The sequence below is a fragment of the Chroicocephalus ridibundus genome, chromosome 4, assembly GCF_963924245.1.
Source record: "Chroicocephalus ridibundus chromosome 4, bChrRid1.1, whole genome shotgun sequence".
Classification (NCBI taxonomy): Eukaryota; Metazoa; Chordata; class Aves; order Charadriiformes; family Laridae; genus Chroicocephalus; species Chroicocephalus ridibundus.
In genome coordinates this window covers 16865229-16888349 of record NC_086287.1, presented here as the reverse complement: position 1 = coordinate 16888349, position 23121 = coordinate 16865229, and the positions used below count along the sequence as shown (strand labels likewise).

The window sequence follows — 23121 nt, the reverse complement described above, 5'->3', positions numbered from 1 at the left end:
CGCCCCCCAGGGGAGTCTCCGAGCACCCTGGGAAACGGCCGGAAGTGCCGTCACCACGCGCACGCCTTTCGCGGAAGTGCCGTCAGGGGCCGGGCGGAAACGGGCGTCGCTGCCGGAAGTGGGTGTGCGAGGCCGCTTCCTGTTTGTATGTAGGGGAGGCTGGGCCGGGCCGGGCCGGTGCGTGGCGGCGGCGGCGGCACCGGGGGCGGAGGAGGGTCCGGCCGCCATGGCGGTCTCCGAGAGCCAGCTCAAGAAAATGCTCACCAAGGTAACGGCGCGCTCGGGGGCACCGAGAGCCCCTGCTCCCCGCTCCGGTGCGCCGGGCGGGCCGGCCTCTGCGGCGGCGTCGGCGAGGGGCTGGGCGGCGGGGAGCAGCGGGGGCCCCGTGTCCCCTTCAGCCTCGGCGCTGGCCCCCAGCAGCGGCCGGCTTGCCCTTCCCGTTTCCCTCGTCAGGGGCGGTCACTCGCCAGCCTGCGGTTTTATGCCGGGGTGGCGGGGAGCTGCGGGGATCGTGGTGTCGACGGGCGGGCGAAGCGGCAGTGGAAAGGTGGTGTCTGGAGACTGTAAATTGAGTTAGTTTGTAAAGGGAAGTATGGTGCACCGAAACCCTAAAACACGTCGTTATTTGTAGTGCTACGAAACTTTAGTTCTGGGTTCGGTTATTGCTGGTAAAAGCTGAATAGAAACCGCCTGCCTGACTGAGTCTGTTGTGCATCGAGGTGGACCAGAGCTGCGGTGGGGGGTTGTTGGGTTGTATGGCGTCATTTGCGTGCACCGGTTAAATGAGGGTGGGAGGCAAGTTCAACTTCACTGACTAGGATAAGGGTGGGGGTTTTATCAGCCTTGTTTAAAGAAAAAAGAAAGTCTCTTGGAAGGTTAGTCATTAATCACTGAATCATACAGATCCATCTGTCGTTGTGCCACTCTTCCAGTGAAAACTGCGCTTTGTCCAGCAGCTTGAAATGAAAACCCCTCAGGCCGAACGCTTAGGGGGAGTTATGGTTTTGTTTGGGGGGATTTTTTTAACAACACTTAATCATCATATTTTCATTATTTTAAAATTAAATACGATAGGTGAGGATGTGATCAGAACTGAAGAAATCTTATTAAAGGGTCTTTCACCTGCATGGAATCATAAGCAATTTTTTTTTTAATCAGCTTGAAGATAAGTACTGAATACTAACTTGCTGTCAGCAAATGAGATCATGTATGTATTTGTATACACCTGTCTTCCCTCAATGAATTATTGCTATGGCACAGAAGAAACAGAATTTAAGGTAGTCCTGTGTCCTCTTTCCCCCACACTTGCCCACTTTATATCCCCATTTTACTTTCTGAAGGTAAGTTAAAAGTGCAATGTACTTAATAGCTGATGAAAAATTAAGTTACTATTTTACTACTTTATTTTTCAAAAATAGTTACGCTTTCTGTTCTGTAGAGGCATGCTTAGTGATATTTCCCATATTTAATAGTTCAGTGTGTGAGAAAACAAAAGACTTAAGCCCTAGTTTGGCTGAACATAAACACTTAATTTGACTTCAGGTATTTACCTGCTGTCTGATCTTGAAAAGATTTATCTCTCTGTTACCTGTTTCCTGATATGTAAAATGAGGATGATGCATTTGTCATCTGAGAATGGAGGAGGAAAAAAAAAAAGCTTAGAACTCAAATTAATTAATTTTAGTTACCTTTGTAGAAATCACTAGGATCTTATATTTTCCAATGAGATTTTCACATTACTGGGAAATGCTCAGCTACTTACTGTATGAACACAGGGAAAGATTGTCTTGTAATATTCTAGTACACCTTACAACGGAAAAGATAAATAAGCCCAAGAGAGTATACTTTGCATTGTAAATAATAAAAAATTCTAGAAAAGCTATAATTCTCATTAGGAAAACTTATTCATGTGTCATTTTAATATACAGAACTTCAATCTTCTGTAGTTATTTGGATTTAAGTGCTGAAATTAATAGCTGATGTAGCAATTTCACTTGTGGCAGTAGCTGGAATCTTACAAACGTATCTCTACTAAGTAATTATTCATCACTCAGTGTAAAAACTATTTGCAGCAATATTCTTTTTCTTAATTTTAAGAGACATGAAAATGTTATTTAATTTTCAGGTGTTGGGCCTAATTTTTAAAAGCACCCCAGAAGACCAAAGCTAGTTTTTATCAGCCCTATCAGCTACCGTGTACCAGAACCCTAGTATGTCTGCCGAGCAGGCAGGCGTTGTTTTATCTATTTCTTGACTAAACCAACTTAAGACTCCTGTGCCAAAAGCGGAGTTAAATCCTGACTCTGATTCCGTGTGCTTGTTAGGAGCTTCTGTTAGTGGAAGCCAGTTCTTTTTTTAATAGCGATTATGCCAATCTTCTTGAGCCTATATCCTGCACCATAAGCTACATTCCTATAAAAAGACCCCTTCTTTTTAAGGTAGCTGGTGAGATGCTCCCATTCATGGTTGTAGTAACGCATTCAGTCATGCGGGTATGTGCTGCCAGTCTCTGTCTGGTCTAGCTGAAATTTCACAGACCTCCATCTCCGTGTTCTAGCAATGCCTGTTATCTATTTCTCGCTTCCGCTAGGTGTTGGGGAAGGAGGGAGGAATGTACTGAAATGCTAGGAAAATTGTCTCTCCCTTGTCAAGCTCTTCCTGCACAATCCCAATCCTGCACCCACTTTCCAGAGGAGGCTGAGATGCTTTGCTGCAGCCCTCCCATCAAAACAGCATCCAGGGGCTGCCCTGACTCTCTGGCTGATTGACATCTATGCTGGTGCCTCCCTGCACACGCAGGGATCCCTACTAGAGTAATAGTAATCCCTACTGGAGGGGTTGCCTTCTTTCTCACAGATCAGTGTTTTGCAGACTGACCATATGGCTGTTTTGCCCTTGGTCGTTTCAGGAAGGTAAGTTGCAGCATCTCCCAAAGCACAGGCGTGTTTTGTAGACTAAGGTGGCATTTTGGGAGGCGGCATGGTGTGTTCATCTCTGCTTGTTAAATAAAAGTTACCATGCCCAGGAGTAGCATCCTTGTCAACCTCTGTGGACGATAGGAAGAAGAGTTAGTTTCTAAACTTCACAACTCAGGAGTGTTTGTTGGAGCGAAGGTGACTTTTAGCTGTGGCACGGCCCTTTGCTCTTGGATAATATCTGAATTAATTTGTTCAGATGTTGTTAACATCTGCATGCGTTGGGTATCAGACATTTCATTGTGTTGAGCCCTTTGACTTCTGACCATGGTTGAATGAAGAAACGCTGTATGCTTATGTTCCTTAAGGCACTTGAAGACTGTGATTTATTTTTTTAATTTTATTACAATGAAAGCATTGTCAAGGGACATTTATTAGCTTTCTTTTTAATGGTAGTTATCAGGAGGAATGGCTACAAGGTTAAAGAGCTGTGCCACACAGTGAACCAGCTCTCTGTTGCCCAGGGGCATCTCCTTTATTGTCTGTGGATTATAGTTCTGAGACTGTTAAATTCTGTAGTAGTGTATCTGTGTTTTACAGATCTTCCGTGTTCTGAGTTACTCCCTGCTCCTGATAAAAGGAAGAGGGTAAAACCAGTATTATTACTGATAAAATATCGTGCCTTGAAACGTCTGCTTTCTAGTTGATAAAATACATGAAAGTACTGATCAATGATTGATTAAACACTGCGATGCTTTGAAAAGTGCTATGAAAGATATCTGTGAAGTTCAAAACATCACTATATTTGGTTTTTTAAGATCCACATATATATCTCAGATACTGTTGGTTATGGTAGAACATGGATGAAAATGCAGTGGCTTTCCCGACATCACTTGATGTATGGGCCCTTATTTAAGACTTAAAAACATCTTAACACTTTGTTAAAGTGTTATATAGGCAGCGTTCAGTTAAGTAATATGGAGAAATAAATTCTTATTCCAAAATAAGAGTGGAGAAGAATGTCCATGTATCAATGTAAACTCTCATAAATGCAGTCTATTGGGTAAAATAAAACCAAATTAAATTACACTGAAAATTTAGCCTCTAAAGTCATTCTTTCTCTTTTGTTTTCCAGTATAAGTATAGAGACCTAACTATACAGGAGACGACCAGTGTTATTACTCAGTACAAGGACCTCAAACCTGTCATGGATTCATATGGTTAGTCTGTGCATGAGACAATTTTTGTTATTGAACTGGTGATGGTTTAGATACATTTCGTAGTTTTTGTGGGGAAAAAGATGATTAAAACTAGAAGACATAATTTGAGTTCTTGATCTTTGACATCAATACTTTCTTAGAAACACAGTTATTTTCTAAAATAAGCTTTCTGTATTACTGAGTTTGTCTAATCTTACTAGAAGTGTTGCATTTTTCACAGCTTAACTTTTAGTTAATCACTCAGTGATGTCATATCAGTTTGTGTCCTGAGATTGCTGGTATCCTACAAATTCAGCTTTGCTGTCATATAAGGATGTTTTTAGAGTTCTATTTAGAAAGAACTGTAAATCGACGAACAAAACTTCTTTAAAAGTAATCGTGGCAGTCCTTAAGAGTATGAAGAAAACATGGTTAGGTATATAGAAAATTGGTATGAGGGGTTTTGCAATGTAAGTTAACAATGACAATCACCGTTAGCTATTTTAAAGGCTTTAACTAAATTCGAGTGCGTTAAATGAAGATGGTATCTAAGGACAGCTCCAGAGTCTGAGGGCATGGTTTCACAAGATACGACGAGCCAGCATAGCTGCTGAGGTCATTCTCCTCCTGATCACCGTTTTTTGACTGTTACCTGTGGGATTCCTCTGTGAGCTAATTTATATTACTAACACGTCATCAGAGATTTTATAGTCTTCTGCTTTCTAAGTTCTAAATCTGTATTGAGAAGTATTAAGAAAGGACATGGACGGGTAAAACAAAAATTAGTTTTTACTTGAACAGCTGCAAGCCAGCAGCTGTCACAGAAATAAAAGTTCATGCAGTGACTGGAGAATCAAAAACAATAGTGAAAGGACTGCGGTTGGAATCGCGGGTTTGCACAACGATAGTGGTCAGAATTCCAGACAGCTTTGAGCTGTTGCAAGAAGTCTGTTTGTTACTTAACTCTTTCTGAGCTGCTTGAGAAAGGCTGAGCACAGAACCACTTACAGAAAATTGTTACTATTTGGAGCAGTGAAATGAGCAACAAGAAAATGGTTATGTTGCTGTTGACGTTGAGATAATTTTCACGTTTATATTAATAATGAAAGATATAGCCCCATTTAAGTCCCAACGTGTTCTACCTGCCTTTGCAGAATATTAGCACCAAAAAAACTGTACACGATAAGCTACATTTGAGACTAGAAACTTTCAGGTGAAATTAGGAAAATAAAAGCTTTATTACCAGAAGTTGATCTATTCAGCCAAGAATAATCTATTGGATTGAAAGGATGGGAAAACTAAATACAGCAACTCAGTAAATTGAGATCAGGGTTCCTGTGCGGTTTGTGAACTAGGACTAAGATGTGGCAGTGAGTCGAGTGCTACACATTTCTTCCTCTTCAGTGTAGTGTTGTTTGGTTAAATTACCTGTACTGATTATGTAATAAATGCCTATGGCGCAGTAGTTTTCAGTATTCTTGCTGAACTGTTTGTTTGGAGAAAGCATAAGGAATTCTTTGTAATCCTAAAATGATGGTTTGTTTTTTAGATTAAGTTTGAATTCAGATTATCTTTGCAGCAATTTGTATGATTTGCAGTTTGTATAGTTCCAACATGTTTTACTTGGTCTCTGAACGAGGAAACAATTTTATTTGCGTTGAAGGTAGTTTGACAATAATTAGTCATTCATTTCTCAGAAATATGTTATTCATAAGAAGTTACCTGACCGTAGACAGTCATTTCCTAGTTCATAAATGTGCAAGAGCAGAACCTTTCAAGTTGAATTTATATATGTGTAACATCCGAAAACTTATGTTAATAAATAGATGGGGTATAACCTGAACAGAGATTAATGTAGTAGATATGTTTGTTTTAAAAATATTGTTGTTCCCTTTCAGTTTTTAATGATGGCTCATCTAGGGAGTTAATGAGCCTCAGTGGAACCATTCCTGTGCCTTACAGAGGTATGCATTTATCATTATCATCACCACCATTATTTTCCCAAATTACATGAAAAACTGTTTAGATATGGCATGGTTCAACTTCACTATTTCAGTGATTGCTGTTTTCTTGAAATCCTTTACTTGTCCAAAGTATAGTGTTTTAAAGAAATTGTTCCCTATTTTTGCTGTTGAATAAAATTTTAACGTTGAGCATTGCTTCTTCAGTCTTGTACAGTGCTCTAACATCTCTTTTCTTTCAATACTTTTCAAGCTTCTCAATTAGATGAGTGTTGCAAGCCATTTATTGCTGCAGCTAACGATAATTTGATAATAATAACAATAATGTAAATCAAAATTAAATTATTCTGAAAAATATTGAGTTCATAGCCATATTGTGATCTCTTTGTTGAATGTTATTAGTAGATGTCAGCTTTAGCTTCTCATGCTGCACAGTTGAATTTACTGGGTTAAAGAGTTTATTATAAATCTGGATAGGACAGTTAGAGTTGGAGTAACTTTTAAAATCTTTTAAAATATCTTTTCTAGGTAACACATATAATATCCCAATTTGCTTGTGGCTGCTGGACACCTACCCTTTCAACCCCCCGATTTGTTTTGTTAAACCCACTAGCTCTATGACAATAAAAACTGGGAAGCATGTTGATGCAAATGGAAAGATATACCTTCCTTATCTGCATGAATGGAAATATGTAAGTATATGGAACTTGAAATCCTCAAATTTCTCAGTTCTGAATACCTTTAGGGATAGTTGTATCACTTTTAACAAAAACCATAATCCTCTTTATTTGAGATCTTAAACCATTTTTTTTAAATGAAAACAATTGCTTGTTATTTGTAATTCTTAAAGTTCAGGATGCTGCATTCTGTTGCCTGGTTAATTGCATCGTTTAGTTACAGTTTGTCTGATGAAATAGTGGAGCATAGGCATCCTTCCCTGGCATGACGCTGTTGTGATGATCTGTGTGATAAGAATATTTACAGAAGGGAAATTATAAATTCTGTGAAACATCTCTGGGCTAAAATTAATCTCTGTGACTAAAATGGACTTGTATGAGCACTTGGACTTCTTTATATAAACATTGCTGGAGCTTCAAGTATGTGGATACATTTGCTTTACCAATAAATAAAGGCATTGAGCAGTGTAGGCCTGATAGATGTTTTGACCAAAGCATGGACTTGTAAAGAAGATAAACTGTGCTGTCAAGGTCAGAAGAATGATACAAGATGCGTAGTTCTGTAAAAAGTGATTAACAGGAATAAATTTGTTAAGCGTGACTGCCCAGATCAGGCTGTAGTTCTTGCCACAAGCAAGATGATCATCTAAGATACAGGTAATACAGAATTCATTCTGTTTGAGAGGTTGGTAAAAATAAATAAGTGGGTTACAGAGCTAAGAAAATTTTGAAATAGGATATTTAATCCAATATTGCCTTCATGATGTTTGTCCTTATTTTGGTGAAAGGAAATCATGCCTACATTGACTGTAGTAATAAACTGAGAAGCCTAGTTTAGCTATATTTAAAAGAGGTTTATGCCACTCCTTAGTAGGTTAGAATATATTTTCTCTTGAACCATTCTGAACTTGAGCAAAAGCTATATGATCTATGAAACTGAAATGTCTGAAAACCTAGTGATCTGTACTTTTTTCATGTTGGAGAGTAGATTTAAGTTTTAGAAAATTATTATAATCCATCATTGCATAGTCATTTATTGCCCTGCAGTTGACATGAAACCGTGTATTATCCAGATTATTCTGAGTGTCAGCACTACTGCAGCTGTATTTTGCTGTACAGTTTTGAATACCAGCTGGCTGGGTTTGCAATCTGTAAAGAAATCTATAAAGGAAGTTAAATATGCATATATATGTGTGTGAGAGATATCTATCTATCTATATATATAGATATAGTGTTATATATCTTGTTGGCTTTTTAATGTTTAGATATATGTAAATATTTTTTAAAAACCCCAAATAAAAGGATGGTTTTTGAGAGCTGATGAATCATTACCATTTTGTTATTATAGTTAAACTGTCTGTTAACAAAATCAACAACTTGTGATTTGCTTACCCTCATAGCCCCAGTCAGACTTGCTCGAACTGATTCAGGTCATGATCGTTGTGTTTGGTGAGGAACCTCCAGTCTTTTCTCGGCCTACTGCTTCGTCAAGCTACCCACCATACCAGGCAACAGGCCCACCAACTAGTAAGTGGCCATGGCTACTAATTTCTACAAATACTTATATTAAAAAGTGATTTGTTGCTCTGCATAGTTTGTCAACAAATGTTGTATTCTACTCCAGAATGACTTTCTGTAGTGCTGGCTAATGAATTTGCTGTAGCTGACCTTTTTGAAGTATGTTGGAAAATGTGTGTAATTTTTTTCAGCTTTTGAAGGGAGGGAAAAGTCAAGTTTGTATTTAAATAAGACAAAAACAGCCCCCCACACACCCTAAGCCTCTCAAAACAACGAGTAACCTGTCAATATTCAGAGATAACCTTAAAAAGAAATTATTTAGGTAACTGTATCTTAATTTTTTTTTTCTGATAATACAAGTCCATCTGTTAAGTTTCCTGCAGCCATTGATTTAATAAGCCAAAGCATACTGCCTTTTTTTTCTGTGCGCACACTCCTGGTTTGTTTGTTAGTGGCTGTATAGGAAAAAAACCTGCCTTGTGATTTTCCATTCTTCTCTGTCAATTCGGTACTCTGACTTAGTACTCATTTTCTTGCAAAAATTATCAAAACTTTAAAAAACTCTGATTTATTTAAACTTCTAGAGGCATTTTATTTTAAAGACTGGGGATGGGTGGATGGAGGGAAGAAGGGAAAGTGGGAAACAGAAAATCCTAGAAATTCTTCGGAAGAAGACTCTGCATTGGGTGGGGGGAAAAAAACCCAAACCAGCAGAGAGTAGACCCAAACCAAAGACTGGGGGAGGTGGGGAATGGGAGCAGAGTAGCTGCAGGTTGTTGAATGATATTGTAAGAGTTCTACATTAATGTAATGGTAGAGTAGCTGTATTTGGTGTTATATATTTTTGCTGCATTTTTAAGGCTGTGTCTGTTTTCTGTTGAAATACAGCTTTCATCAGATCATAGTGTTACATCGGAAAAGCTGAAGCACTATTCATTACAATTTCCAGCAGAAACCATTTTTAAACCATTTTTAAACAAGGTCTTAGATTCTTAACATGCAAGAAAGGGGGTAGCAAAAATAATGGGACCGTTAGGGATAGTTGGCTAAAGGTAAGTGTTTGGGACTTTTTAGCTTGTCCAGCACTAGCCTGTGGGAGCACTAGATGATTCTACTGTTCTGATTTTCAAAGAACAGTGGGTGTCAGTACAAGTATAGTCTCAGTAGAGGCTGTCACCTGTATTGTGCTTTAAGGGAGGACCATCTGTTGAAACACACTTGATTACTCTTGCAGTCACTCAGTGCTAGAATAGCCGAAGTAATTCTAGTGGACGTGCTTCAGGACTTTCACATTGTTAGTAGCTGCTTAGTTTTATTGGTGTGGTCAGTTTTTCCTTATTTTACAGACATCTAGGTTTTGGGGTTTATTGAAGTTCTAGATACTGCTTAAGAAGAAATGAAGCCCTTTTTGAAAAATTGAATCATTCAAAAGCTCTTGTAAAAAAAAAAAAAAAAAGCTATTTGATGTAATATTCCTAAATTTACTAGAAGTGTGGAATAACTATATTCAAAACATGGTTTTGATAATAGAATTGTCAGATTTCCAAGAAGAAACTTGAAATTGCTAGGACTATGAAAGCCTTAGACATTTATATGTGCTGATAAAAATTATTTAAAGTATGGCTTCTAAATGGCAGAAATTACTGGATAAGAACACTGTTGGATTGTTAAAGAGCTAACCAACTGTTGTGAAGTCTAGCTACTCTGAAGGTACTGAAATTATACAGTCATTATTTAGTGAGTAGAGAACAATGGCTACGTTGGAAAGGTTATTTTCTTTTTTTAGCCATTATAGAAAAAATGGAGACAGCTCTTCAGCTGGGTCATCTTTAATAACATGCCATTTTTTTGAGTTTCCTAGCTGCAGATACTTTTTCTTATGTATCCACATTTTACTTACTACAACCATTCATTGGGGATTTTTAAATTGATAAACATTTTCATCCATGCAGTGGTTAGTTTAAAGTAATGATTAAGAAAAAAATAAATATGCGGTGAAAGGTGTTCTAGGCAGTTGTTCTAAGGAATGTGTAACTGACTTCAGTTACAGTTCTCATACTCTCCCTCCGAACAAAATACTCTTGAAAATATTTTAACAAAAGTTGACAGGTAGAGGTAGAATCTTCAGAAATGCAAAATTTGCCTGTGTTTTCTGAAAACATGCTTGAATACGAAAAGGAAATTCTACCTGGTGAACACACGGAGGGAAGGTCTGCTGCAGTTTAGTACTTTACGTGTTTTGAGGGGACGCAGCTGCCTTGGTCACTTGGCAGAGGGCGAGCTCACAACAAATGTCTGCATATATCGCTTTTGCCAAGCTGCACAGGAACAGCATGGGAAACTGGGAGGGGGAGTGTTGTGAGTGATGGCGATGATGATAAAGCATGCAGGGTACGCCTTATTGAGGGGGTTTGGCCACAGAATGACCCCTTTCTCTTCTTGTTTTGTTGTGTTACACTGTATTCGTTGTTCAATACATTGAAAAGCATCTAACTGCAGCATAAGTACACCTCACTAGTGTGATCCTAATATATATTAAAATTCTGAAAAGTAAAAATAAACAAAATCATTATTTTTATTTAGCTTCCTATGTGCCGGGCATTCCAGGTGGAATATCTCCCTATCCGGCAGGAAGCACTCCAAACCCGAGGTAAGAACGCCTTTAAACCATCATCATATACATAATAGACAGTTTCACTGAATAGTATTTAGTCTTAGGTGCATTTTCTTATCATATATTTGTTGTATAATTAACATGTTAGGAGGTTTTTTTTAAAAGTGAGGACTGAATTCTTGTTAATAGCCAAAAGAAAGTTTCAGAAAGGTTTATCTTTCTTAGTGTCGCTTCCAATACAATATACGTGGGTGGTGAATATATTTTGAAAATTATTACCTAACTGTCTCATGTTATCTTGTTTCACTCATATATCAGATTAGTTTTTTATACGGTTAATATGTTTTACATGATATAGAAAGAAATGTATCCCTACAAATTGGGAATTTTTATTAGCATTGTTAGTATTGTTTGGGCTAATTTGCAACAAACTTTGACTCCAGCGTAAATGTGGACTTAATTCAGAGCACTCTAAGAGAATTTGAAAGGTGCAAAACAATTTTAAAAGCTTTTTTTATTAATATAAAACAAGACTTTTTCTTTAAGTATGTTATATAATAGTTGGGAATAAAGCATTTCCAGAAGACTTACGGTTTTGTCTTAGCAAATAGTAAGATGCCAATTGCTGCCTCCTAGTGTGTACCTACATTTTTTTTTACATCATAATTAATTCTTTTTATTATTAATATCCTTATGTCCTGATTTTGATTTAGAAGCATATGAGGAGCTGCCGTAGTATATAACATTTTGATTTTTAAAAAAAAAAAGTCATTTAAAACCCTGTAAACGTTAGGAAGGTGGGGTGCTATGTTTTAAGAAGTGAAAAAGGGGGGATTTTGATAAGTTCTTATGGCACCTTTTTTTCCTCCTACATACGTTTATGTAAAGTGCTCTTAATGTTTGTACAAAAATGAATAACAGAAGAACTATTTTTAGGGTAATCTATGAATGAACAGAAAGGTTTTAAGAACTATTAAATTTGCAGTTATCTGGAGAGGCACAGCATATGCTTATTTTATATTTTACTTGTTTTCTTGGGCCATTTTGTTTACTTATAGCCATAGTTAATACTCTGCTGTATGCAGGTGTTAGTTCAGTACTGAATAATTTGAGTCCTTTCATTTTATAGTAAATGTATTTTAGAAAGTTATTGTAGACTGTCATGTTATGTGTCATCTCGCAATTGTTTCAGTGAACAAATGAATAATTTTGCTTTTCTTCATCCTTCAGAGCAGGGCTGAGAGTTTCTGGAGGAGTTTTATCTTCCAACCATATTTTGCACAACATTTTTAGTTTTACATAAAGCAGTTCAGCAGTCATCTTGTTAACCAATCTCATATTAAAAATTATTAAATTGAAATTACTGTTTGTGAGTTTGTAGCTAGAATAATTTCTTTGGAATACTTTTGGAATTTTGGATGGCACGTTAGAAATTGCATGGCAAGATTCGGAGATTGAAGAGAATTTGGAATGATCCAAGTGCTTGACCAGGCAATAACTAGGTAGGGTTTCAGATAAAATGGTACCTTCTTAAATCATACCAGAAATATAAATTGTGAAAGATGTTCATGTGATCAGGAAAACAAAAAATATAACTTGGCCTGCAGTTTAAACATTTTATTATGTGAACAAGTGTTTAACATGGTGACGTAAAGATAATATACATGGATGATTTTTTACAAATAGTTACATAACATTAGTGTGTCTTTCTTTGTCAAAGCAGCTATCCCTATCCTTATCCGGGTGGTGTTCCATTTCCAGCAACCACTAGTGTTCAGTACTACCCTTCGCAGCCTCCTGTGACTACTGTTGGTGAGTAGCTTTGAAAGGTTCTATCTGAAGTGGAGCTTCCCTCTATAACTGATACGTAAAGAAGGGAAATGGAGAAAGGAATGTATTGTTCTTAATCTGACCTTTCAAAGTATTGATCTTCAATTTAAAAAGTTATTCAGAGTAAGAATAAAATACATCTTATATCCTTTGCCTTATATTTTATTCATTCAGGAACTTGATAAATTCCTGGGTTTGTGCAATGCAATGTGTGTGCTCTGTGAGTATTTTAAAGAACACTGAGTGTACCTTAAGTATTTTCCTCACTTTTTAACTGTAGGTGACTTTTGATTGTCTGTGTTGCTCTGTTCGTGGTTGTGCTTTATAAAAATGCTTTTGTCCTCATTTAATCATTTACTGGACTCACTTTATTTACTTTTTTATTTATACTTTCTTTACTCCAATAGTAGTAGCTATCTAAAGCAGAGGTTTCCAATGCGTTTGGAATGAGCTTCATTTTTACTGAGTTTCTTCTCCAGCCTTTTCACTGTTAGTTCTTAATGGTCCCTACTTGTTACATCTTTCTTCCCTTCAACAGCAAGATCTAGGGTATTAATGTTTATCTTTTCCCAGTCTGCTGCTCTGTGGCCCTGTGCTGGCAAAACACACAAGCTTAGTTTCTACTCCACCTCACTTTTAGCGTATGTGTAATGGATTGGGAACCAGTGATAAAGGTCATCTAGTTAAGTAGGGAGTTGATGCAGTAACTTTCCAATTGGATGATAGTCCTTTTGGAGAAGTTATATGGTAAGGACGTAGACTTTTTTGTGACCTTCTTTAGAGTATCAATCATTTGTAGTCTTTTACATCATAATTTAAAAGTGAGTCCATAGGTTCTTCATTCAGTGTGTGAACTCCCGGTTATGTCTACACGCTCTTCCCTCCAGAACTGTGTGTATTTTGAAATTTTCATTCACACAAGTGGGGACAAGACAAGTTCACAGCTTGGTAAAGGAAGATAGATGCTTCTACTTTACTCTTAAAATACTTGAGGAGTTGTTCTGTTGCTGCAGAATGTGGAAACAACAATAAGCTGTATGTTGTATCCTTCTTCTGCCTGATCCCATCCTTAGTGTCCACATTCTTTCAGCCTTCTGAATTAGAAGAGTCTTTTCTAAAAGTTGTTGGTCATGTCAGCGGTTATCTCCTCTCTGATGTGACGTGTGTCGACCACGCACACTGCAAGACAGCCGCTGTGCCACTTAAGGAGCTCAAGCAGTACTCAGTGCTGGGGAGCTGTAGTTTGGTCCTTGAAAATTGATGGGTCTCCACTCGCTGTCATGTAGGGAGGTGATAAGAACCTTTCTAGTGAACACTGGCTTTCTGCAGCATCTTTCTCAAACAGATCCAGTTTTGCTTTTGTCTTGTAGAGAGTTAACTTAATATATAGATACATTCTGTTTCATTTCTTTCCCTCGTTTGTATCCCCAGGGAAGATGAACAGAGGTGGAATATCTGTCAACTATAGTAGAATGGTCTTCACATCCTGAGTTAGATTGTCAGATACCATGTTGTAATGCCAGATTTTGTAGTGGCAATTTAACATTAGACTGATGCATTTGATGCAGCTAGGTTAATGCCATACACCTGTTATACATGGTTTATCTCTTGTGCCAAATGAAATGCAAACATGTGTCTTTAATCATCCACTGTATTTATAGTACTGTGGGGTTTTTTACAGTACAGTATTGGTGTTTGTTTTTTCTTTCAACTGCAAATATTTATTTCTTACCCAGACAGTTTTATTGTGATAGTTTATTTAACAGTATGTCAGGTGCTACAACTTCAGAGTTTTGTGTGGGTGGTGGTGGGGTATTTCCTGTAGTGAGCTTAGTTGAATTGAATGCAAATACTCATTCAGAGTAGCTTAATTTTTTAATAAGAGCTGTTTTTTCAAATAGTCCTTGAGGCTTTTTCTTTCTGTTTGATCAGCTGCCATTAATTACCTTTCTGATGCAGTTACTAGTTTGATGATTCTGTAAGGTCACTTCTGAAACCAGACTCTGCCTGGTAAAGGTTAAGGGTTTCAGCGCTCTGTGGATTTAACAGCTATGTGCCATAAAATCTTCCCCAAGCTGGGCTAATTATGGAAGTGACGGAAAATGCTAAGGGTTCATGCTCTTTAAGAAGACACACAAAATCTAATTGAGCTGTGTTAAAATGGTCTTTTATATGTTCAAAGACCTTTTTCCTGTCTGTTGGCACTTCTACATGAACTTTCACTGTGTTGTGTGTATTAAATTTTATTTTTTTTCTCTGTCCTGCTTTACTGTTAAAGTGAGCCTTGTGTAAAATCTCCCAGAGTGAGGGATATCAAGGGGAAAAAAAATGTAGAACTGGTGTCTGGTTTGTTATGTTAGAGAATAATACATTATGTAAAGTAAACAGTAACCGAAATCATGCTAATGCTGTTATTGAAGTGAAATCGGATCTTTTGGGTTTTATTTGGAGCATGTATGTTTACAGATGTCTGCCTTAAGCTGGAAGTCCTAAACAGTGAATGAACTCTTTGTCACAGATAGTTTGACTGACTTGGTTTAAGTTTCACTTTTCAGTGAACAAAGTACTGTTCTTTTCTCCTTTTCATAAGAAGCAGCAATGAATAATTCCTGGGTTTGTGTGTATGGTGCCATTTGACTGCTTAACCAAAGACTGAAAATTACCTTATTGACTGGCAACAGGGTGAACAGCTTAAGCCAGAACTATAAATGAGATCAAGTGTTGGGACATTTATATTTTCATAAGGCTATCTTTGCAGCAGTTGATTCAATCTCTTTTTTTCCAATAGTAATTATCCTTTTTTATAAAAAAAAATTACACATATTCTGGTGCAATTTGTAAGTAAAGTGTTCACACTTTAGTTAGTAATCCTCAAAATCTGATGTCATCTTAATTTTAGAAGAGTTTGGTGTATTAGTAAGCATGATGTGCACCTTCCCATAGTTCTTTCATGTCATTTCCGTAGCTTTGTTTTTCCAGATATCTGGCTTGGTGTAGGTTTTGTGGACATAAGTAAAGTAAAAGGCATAGGGAAGAGATATGAATTTATGCGGTCTTGTTCTGTTAGCAGCAGAAGTCCAAAAAATCTTCTGGATGTTTCAAGGATTCTGAGGTGTGCAGTCTTACCAACAACAGTTTGTATTTGTTAGTATTACAATACCAACAGACGCTCCAAACAGATTTACTTTATTTTATTTTAAATTATTATGAGATCCTAACAGAAAATTTTTAATTTTTCTATTCAGATGCTTATTTCTAAAGGCAGAGTTTAGATTTTTATACTGTGTTCTGGATTGTTGCTGATTATCAGGAAGATATCCAACCTACCCCAAGAACACTGTAATACTGAAATTTCACTTAACAGCCAACTCTTTTCCTGAATAACTGTAGTAAAATTACTGTAATCTTATTTCTGGCTAATAGTAGCTTAGTTTTGAGTAATATCAATAACATATTCAAAAATATTTTTGTCATTGTGTATTTTAGGGTAACTTACTCTGAAAATACCAATCTTTGAACTACTGTGTTTAAATGGCAAAATTAATGTGTGGTTTGTTTCTTGTTTGCTTTTTCTTCTGAGGGCTTGTGATTATTAAGAAAGGTGAAGCAGTTGATTGGATTTCAGCTGACTTGAGACACTTTTTGGGGAAGGAAAAAAAAGACGTGCTAATGATTTTGTCTTTAGCTATGTAAGATTCACGGGAGCCTTGATGAGTATTTTTTCACTTTGTAATTTTTTTGAGATCTAGGGTACTGGAAAATGATGTATGTAATGCCGTAACAACTTCAGTGTTTTGATAATTGTGTGTCTGGATAAAAAGATAACTTTGGTAAAATTTGTTTTTGCAAGTTTTCTTTCCAGTTACAGAACTTCAAATCTCTCTAAATTCTCTAAATTTCATCCATAAAAGTTGGAAAGTAGGCACAAAACCTGCTATAATTCTTGCTTTGTTAGTAGTTGTTACAATCCAATTGAAATTTCACTGATCTAAAAGGTGTGAGGGATGCACAAGCATGGGGAAACTGTGACACTCCAGTTTTTCTTATAGAATGGTTGAAGTGGTTTGTGGTAAATACGGATACAGTTCTGCAACCAGTAGCCACTTTACGTTCCCAAGAGCAATCTGAGTTTCCCGGTCTGCAGATACATTTCCTGTGACAGACAAAAGGATTTACCTTTCTATTTAAAAAGGTGTTAGTGACAGACTCTTGGAATTAGGTGATCTTATTGAAAGGCTGATTTGCAAAAGCAGTAGTAATATTCAGGCTTAAATGTGAAAGCCCTATAGTGCTTCAGAGGGAGAGGGACTAATGAAATATACTAGAAATTTTTTTTCTTCTATTATATTTTCTAGTATTGCTGTATCAAAATGTGATTTAATAAAGAGTTACATATCAGCCTCTGTTGCTGTTTAACTGTAACATCAATCATTTATAGAAACTAGTTATATAATACTAGAAACATACTGGTTAGTAGTTTGTTTCACTACTGCTAAAATTACTGCCCCGAGTTTCTGGGCAGGATGGACCAAGTGAAACTGGCAAATTAGTGTTCCAGATTGTATGACATCATCTTTATTTTACACTTACCTAAAACAGCTATGCTTGGTTTTGTTAGAATCAAATTGTTGAACTAATTCCACAGAATCTCTGTATGCTTGACTAATGCTTTTTATTCAACTAACATTAAAGAAGAATTTTATCCAGAGACAATTTTTATAGGTTCTTCATGGGTGCCTCAACACCATTACCTAATTTTTTATAAACTGTGCTCCCCCCAACCCCGCTCCAATTACAGTACCATCCTGCAGAAGTTTAAAAAAAATAAATGGTAGGCCTAGTGTAACACTGAACATGTACCTAAAAGACTGCTGTCTGATTTTAGTCTGCTAGAACATATCTATAAACCATATGCTAATACGATTGATTAGCATTTGTCTCCCTGCTTTATAATCTTTTTGTAAATATTGTTTGTTAAAGATTACCTCAATAACAAATGTCCTTTATTAATGCTGATTGGTTTACTGCCCTCCCATACCTGCCCTAGGATGGCTGAATAATAATTGTGAAACTAACTGGAAAGACTAGTTCATATTGTAGCTTTTTAATCACTTGATGCTGTCCAGTAATTTGTCACTTAAAACAGACCTTGCTATTAGATCTTTGTAAATATAAAAGGGCAACAGTTAAGATCTTTTTAGTTGAAAATTATTTTTATTAGCTTAATGTTCATCTATTTTTATTAATTTTTAAAAAAACAAAAAAAAACACAAAACAAAAGAAAAACACAAAACCAGTAATTGGCAAGCCTCAACATAGAGTATCTATAGGCAAATTCACTGTCTCAAGCCAGCCATTACTCTAATTGTGGTTGAATACATGCATCCATTGATTCCTGTAGAGTTTACCAGAAACTTACTCTTCTTTTTAAGACTCAGACTAACAACATTCGTAGGCTTCAGGGGAAATGGCCATCCCATTTTTAAGGTAAAGGAACATTGTGGATATGGGAATGGTGAAGTGAATGAATGGATGCATACTCTTAAATTTACTTGTGCACATCTGAATGCATTTTATCTCACTGTGGTCTCTTCATTGCTTCTGAATTATGGAAAACAGTTCATTTTACTGTGTGATATTGCTAAAGTACATACAGCAAGTTAGCCACTTTTTTTCCAGGGTGGCTTTATACTGGAGCCAGTGCAGAACAGAGTTAATTTTATGCTTGTGAATTTTCTTGTGCAGGACCCAGTAGAGATGGAACTATCAGTGAGGATACCATTCGAGCTTCCCTTATTTCAGCAGTCAGTGATAAACTGAGATGGCGGATGAAAGAAGAAATGGATCGTGCACAAGCTGAACTCAATGCCTTGAAACGAACAGAAGAGGACCTGAAGAAAGGACACCAGAAACTGGAAGAGATGGTAACTCGCCTGGATCAAGAAGTGGTAAGCTGAGATGAACCACTGCTATGTAGCCAAGTATTGATAGTTGTGAACAGAAGCATGTAATTAATTCATTATTAAGCATGATAAGAAATATCAAAACTTCCAGTGTATTGCTTTTAAAAGATATATTCTCTTTGTCAGTTGAGGTGCATGTGTTCAGACTGAAACAAGTCAGAAATAGTAGTGTCCTGTGTGTATCTTATAAATGTCATTGTGCAGCAGCAGAGGAACAGTATTATTTTTCCCCATTCTCCCTGTGAAAGATGTTAGTGGTGTGAGATTATTTCATAATTGTTTCTCAGTTTCTGGATAATAATGCGTAACAGCAGCACTGGAGAGCATTTCAGTGTCTTAGTGCAGAGACACTGATTGTAGTCACAGCTTCCTTGTATAACCTTCAGGCTTTTTCCTCTCCACGACAAGAGTCTCTTCCACTCAGTATGCTCAGAAATTCCTGCAATTTTTCATTAAGGCCTGACATCTTCTGCGTAATCCATCTGCTCCTTGCATTACTGCTCAGGAGTAAGATTTTGGGATTGATGAGCAGCTTCTGAAACCAGCTCAGCACTCAGATATGGTTTTAAAAAAATGATTAGAAATTATGAAGAAGGGCTAGAAAACAGGGGATACCACTATGTCACTGTGTAAATCTATAATGTGCCCACTTTAAATGTAGTGTGTAATTCTTGTCTTTCCTATCTTGGAAAGAAAGGACATAATAGACCTGCAGATGTTTGATGCAAAGGCAAGAATGATGATCCAGCATAGCAGACAACTTCCATATAACGCATGATGAAGTAAGCTAGGACTTCAGTCTGGAAAAAAAACCAAACAGTGGGGACAGAGAGAGTGGAATATGATAGTGGTTTGCACAGCTTTGAGTGATATGAGGAAAACCACAGTGGTGTAGTCTCTTCCAGTGTGTTAGCTGTGGGACATTAAAAATACCAGGAGGCAAATTCAAAAGTAGCAAAAGGAGGTACACCTCATACAGATACAGTTAAATTATAGTTCCCATTAGTGGGTAAAGCCAGCATATTTTGTTTTCTGTCAATACGGTTAAGTGTTTGTTTGATCGATGCTCAGCAAATGTGTATAGGAACTTACTCCAAAAGACACATTTCCAAAGAAAATAATTATTTTGGCTTTGCTTTTACTATCTTTAGCTAGTTTAAATGGTTATCTTTCTTTATGTGTCACCTTCAAAATACTTAAAGACTGTTAGAATGCCTTCTCTACAGTTATAAGTTGGTAATGGATTGATATTATCTAAAACAGCCTTTACTTTTTTTAAATTGAAGAATCCAAAACCTATAGATTGGTAGCTCTTTCCTTTGGTAAAAATCATAATAGAGATGAGTAGGCAAGTAAAGAATCAACTGTCATGTCTAAAAATCTTTCATCTTGACAGTTGTATCACAAGAAGACATTCAGCTCTTAAGACCTAAGAAATAAACAAACATCTCAATTGTTTTTTAGGCTGAAGTTGACAAGAACATTGAACTTCTTAAGAAGAAGGATGAGGAGCTCAGTTCTGCCTTAGAGAAAATGGAAAGTCAGTCAGAAAATAATGACATAGATGAAGTTATTATTCCCACGGCACCGCTTTACAAGCAGATCCTGAACTTATATGCAGAAGAAAATGCAATTGAAGACACCATCTTCTATCTTGGGGAAGCATTGAGACGTGGAGTGATAGACCTAGATGTCTTTCTAAAGGTAGGTTTCTTGGGGTGTTTTTAAGATGTGCGTTTTAAATGTGTTTAAATACTTTAAACTCTTTTGTTCAGCTTATGTTAGTGATTTCTTCACTGAAGAGGATCCTGCGAGAACATGAATACTTACATGTTGAAAGTTAAGTTTTAAAAGAGGAATTTCAGAATTAAGATAAAAGACTAAATTTTAAAAGCATTATAAATCCGAAGTCATTTATCATTAGATGGGTGCAGCAGTGTCAACATAAGCTTTCTGTTGGGGTGGCATCCTAGTTCTGGAGAAACTTAAGGGTGCTTCAGGCAGCTTTTCACTTGCAGTCTGTGGATGCTTCTGTTGAGGCAGCCACTGCAGTGTTAGAATCATAGAAGAAAAAAAAAAAAAGGCCAGCTAGTTTTGCATCTCTAGCAGCGACCTTCTTAGACAACGTGTTCCCTTTCTTTGCCGTCCTTCGTGCTGAAAGTTTTCATAATGTCTGATCGAATAACCTTCCTTTATTTTGAACTTACGTGCATGGTGATGGCGCATGAAATAAAAACACTTTTTAACATGGAATAAAACTACACAAAATGTGTATGTCGGAGTACTTAATGTTGCCATTGGATCTGGAAAGATTAGTGTGCAGAAGTGTTAATAGTCTGTTCTGGGGCCCCTGGGTAACAAGAGTTACCAGTTCTTCCTTTTTCTAACGGTTGAGGTTTCCCCCAGGTTACCACTTAAGCTTTGCTTTTAACATCCAGTGCACAATGCACTATGTAGAGACATGTTATTTCTTTCTTATGTAGCTTGCTAGGTCTGTTTATCTACTGTTAAAAGAACTGTTAGAACTGGAAGTGCATTAGTCTGACTTCACCTTGGAAGTACATATTACTCCTTTTCTCTTTCATAAGAATATATGCAGAGTCAACAATTAAAATCACAAAAAATATACTGTAGAGTTGCATTTGGTAGCCATCTGCAAGTCATGCCATTTAGTAACCTAAGGCATTTAGTGTTTCCAAAAAACTAACATCCCGTTTGGGTCATGGAACACGTCATGCTTTGAAAATGCATATTGCAATATAATTAAGATTATATCAAAACTTTCCCAATAACCTTCTGTTCTTATTCTTTCTTTCTGCAGCATGTACGTCTTCTGTCTCGCAAGCAGTTCCAGCTGAGGGCATTAATGCAGAAAGCAAGGAAGACTGCTGGACTCAGTGATCTCTACTAAATTCTCAGACTTTAACCAGGAAGTTAGATTTCCTTATGAAGCAGCCATTCACTTGGTATTTCTCTTAATCAGTAGGTGCCCAGAATAAGTTATTACATCATTCAAGTGTAAGATATTTTGAATCAATAATATATTTTCTTTTTGGTAAAGACTAGCTTTTATTAATGCACTTTCTATCTCCTGTAATCTTTGTGCTGGTGGACTTAACGCTGAATAAAACTTGTTGCATATTTTCTTCCTCTACAGAGCTGTTGTACAATGCGCTTTCTTTACAAACAGGCCTGGCTTATGCAGTGTCAGCTTAACCATACTTTCACTTCTGAGATTTGGAAGACGTTTTAGTGTCCTCAACTGGGAAAAATACACATTTCAGTGTAACTAACCTTTGTTATAACCAATGAAAGCTGGAAACAAAATTTCAAGGCCCTGCTGTTTGAACTAGCTGTTAGACTTACAAGGACTGTTTTTTTGAAGCAAGCTTAGTAACTGTTATATTGACTTGTCTGTTCTACCATCAGATCACGGTCATAGTGGAGTATACCTTATGGTGCCTTAAGAAGCCTTGATGTACATTGCATTCTCCCACCAGAAAATGACAGGAAAAAGAAAGGCTGATGCACTTAGTGTTGTACTACCTGCCAGGCAGAAAATGCTACATGTCAGAATGCCACAGGAACCATGAGTTCTGGCTGTGTTAGCTGTGACAGAGCTTTTAGTGACAAGACAGGTGGTTAAACACTGCATTGTCTACAAAAGGGGGTACATTGTACAGAGCATCTCTCAACTTGGAGGGCTGTAGGGATTCATGGTGCTGCTCGTCGCCTCTGAGCAGCATGCTGCCATCCTCCTCCATTTATTTTTGCAGGCTGCCTCAGAAAAGCTACCTTGAAACCCAAAGTTTCTTGGTCTCAGAGCAGTAATTGGTGTGGCTCAAAACTGAGCGTTTGTCTTGAGGCTTTTCATGTTGCTATTGGATCTGAAGAGACGAGCTCATATTAAAAAGCTGGGTCAGGCTTGTAGTAAAAATTGTTAAGTCCTGTGGATCTTCTGAAAGCTTTGAAAATGGCTTCGTACCATCTTGCTATCATCTGCATAAAACACTATTGCTGTGTGCTCTCTTTCCAGGTGCTATTTTGGTCATGTGGATATAAAAGAAATCAGTTCACTAGCTACACCTTTCTTTTGTTACTGAAGTTGCTTCATGAGCACTTTCAGCTCATTCTAAAATACTTTGTTCTGAGAAGTATCACCAGCTGCAGTGCATATTAAAAAGCTACTCTAGACTTAATCAGGTGATTTATTTCCATTCTTGAGCTATGTCCTAGTGTTAGAAAAAGCTAAGAATAAGGCCTTTCCCTTGTCATGAGGTATATTTTTAAATATTAATGACAGAAGATGGTTAATTCTTCTTTATCTAACTTACTGGGGACTTTGAGGAGGAACTTTTGCTCATTGTTTATGCACGGCTACTATTCTAGAGGAGAAGCTTTTCTGTACTTGTCAGCAACTTCACTTTTTATGAGTGTCACATAC

The 23121-nt window shown here is 37.1% G+C and overlaps 1 protein-coding gene across 2 annotated transcripts; it reads left to right on the top strand.

Annotated features, from left to right (window-relative positions):
- Positions 1 to 103: 103 nt before the first annotated feature.
- On the top strand, positions 104 to 21833 carry TSG101 (tumor susceptibility 101). Of its 2 annotated transcripts, none has more exons than XM_063331305.1 (10): positions 104 to 268; positions 4051 to 4135; positions 6013 to 6078; positions 6604 to 6767; positions 8153 to 8279; positions 10854 to 10920; positions 12608 to 12696; positions 18460 to 18662; positions 20142 to 20381; positions 21499 to 21833. In XM_063331305.1, exons 1-10 carry the CDS (start codon positions 227 to 229, stop codon positions 21586 to 21588), a joined length of 1173 nt encoding a protein of 390 aa, XP_063187375.1. In that variant the 5' UTR covers positions 104 to 226; the 3' UTR covers positions 21589 to 21833. The 2 variants fall into 2 exon arrangements, with proteins under 2 accessions (XP_063187375.1, XP_063187374.1); XM_063331304.1 differs by having other exon boundaries at positions 12605 to 12696.
- The last annotated feature ends 1288 nt before the right edge of the window (positions 21834 to 23121 follow it).

Coding starts and splice junctions, on each gene's coding strand:
- TSG101 (XM_063331304.1), top strand. CDS start 227: ATGGCGGTCTCCGAGAGCCAGCTCAAGAAAATGCTCACCAAG. Junction 269..4,050: donor TCAAGAAAATGCTCACCAAG/GTAACGGCGCGC, acceptor TTTGTTTTCCAG/TATAAGTATAGAGACCTAAC. Junction 18,663..20,141: donor CTCGCCTGGATCAAGAAGTG/GTAAGCTGAGAT, acceptor ATTGTTTTTTAG/GCTGAAGTTGACAAGAACAT.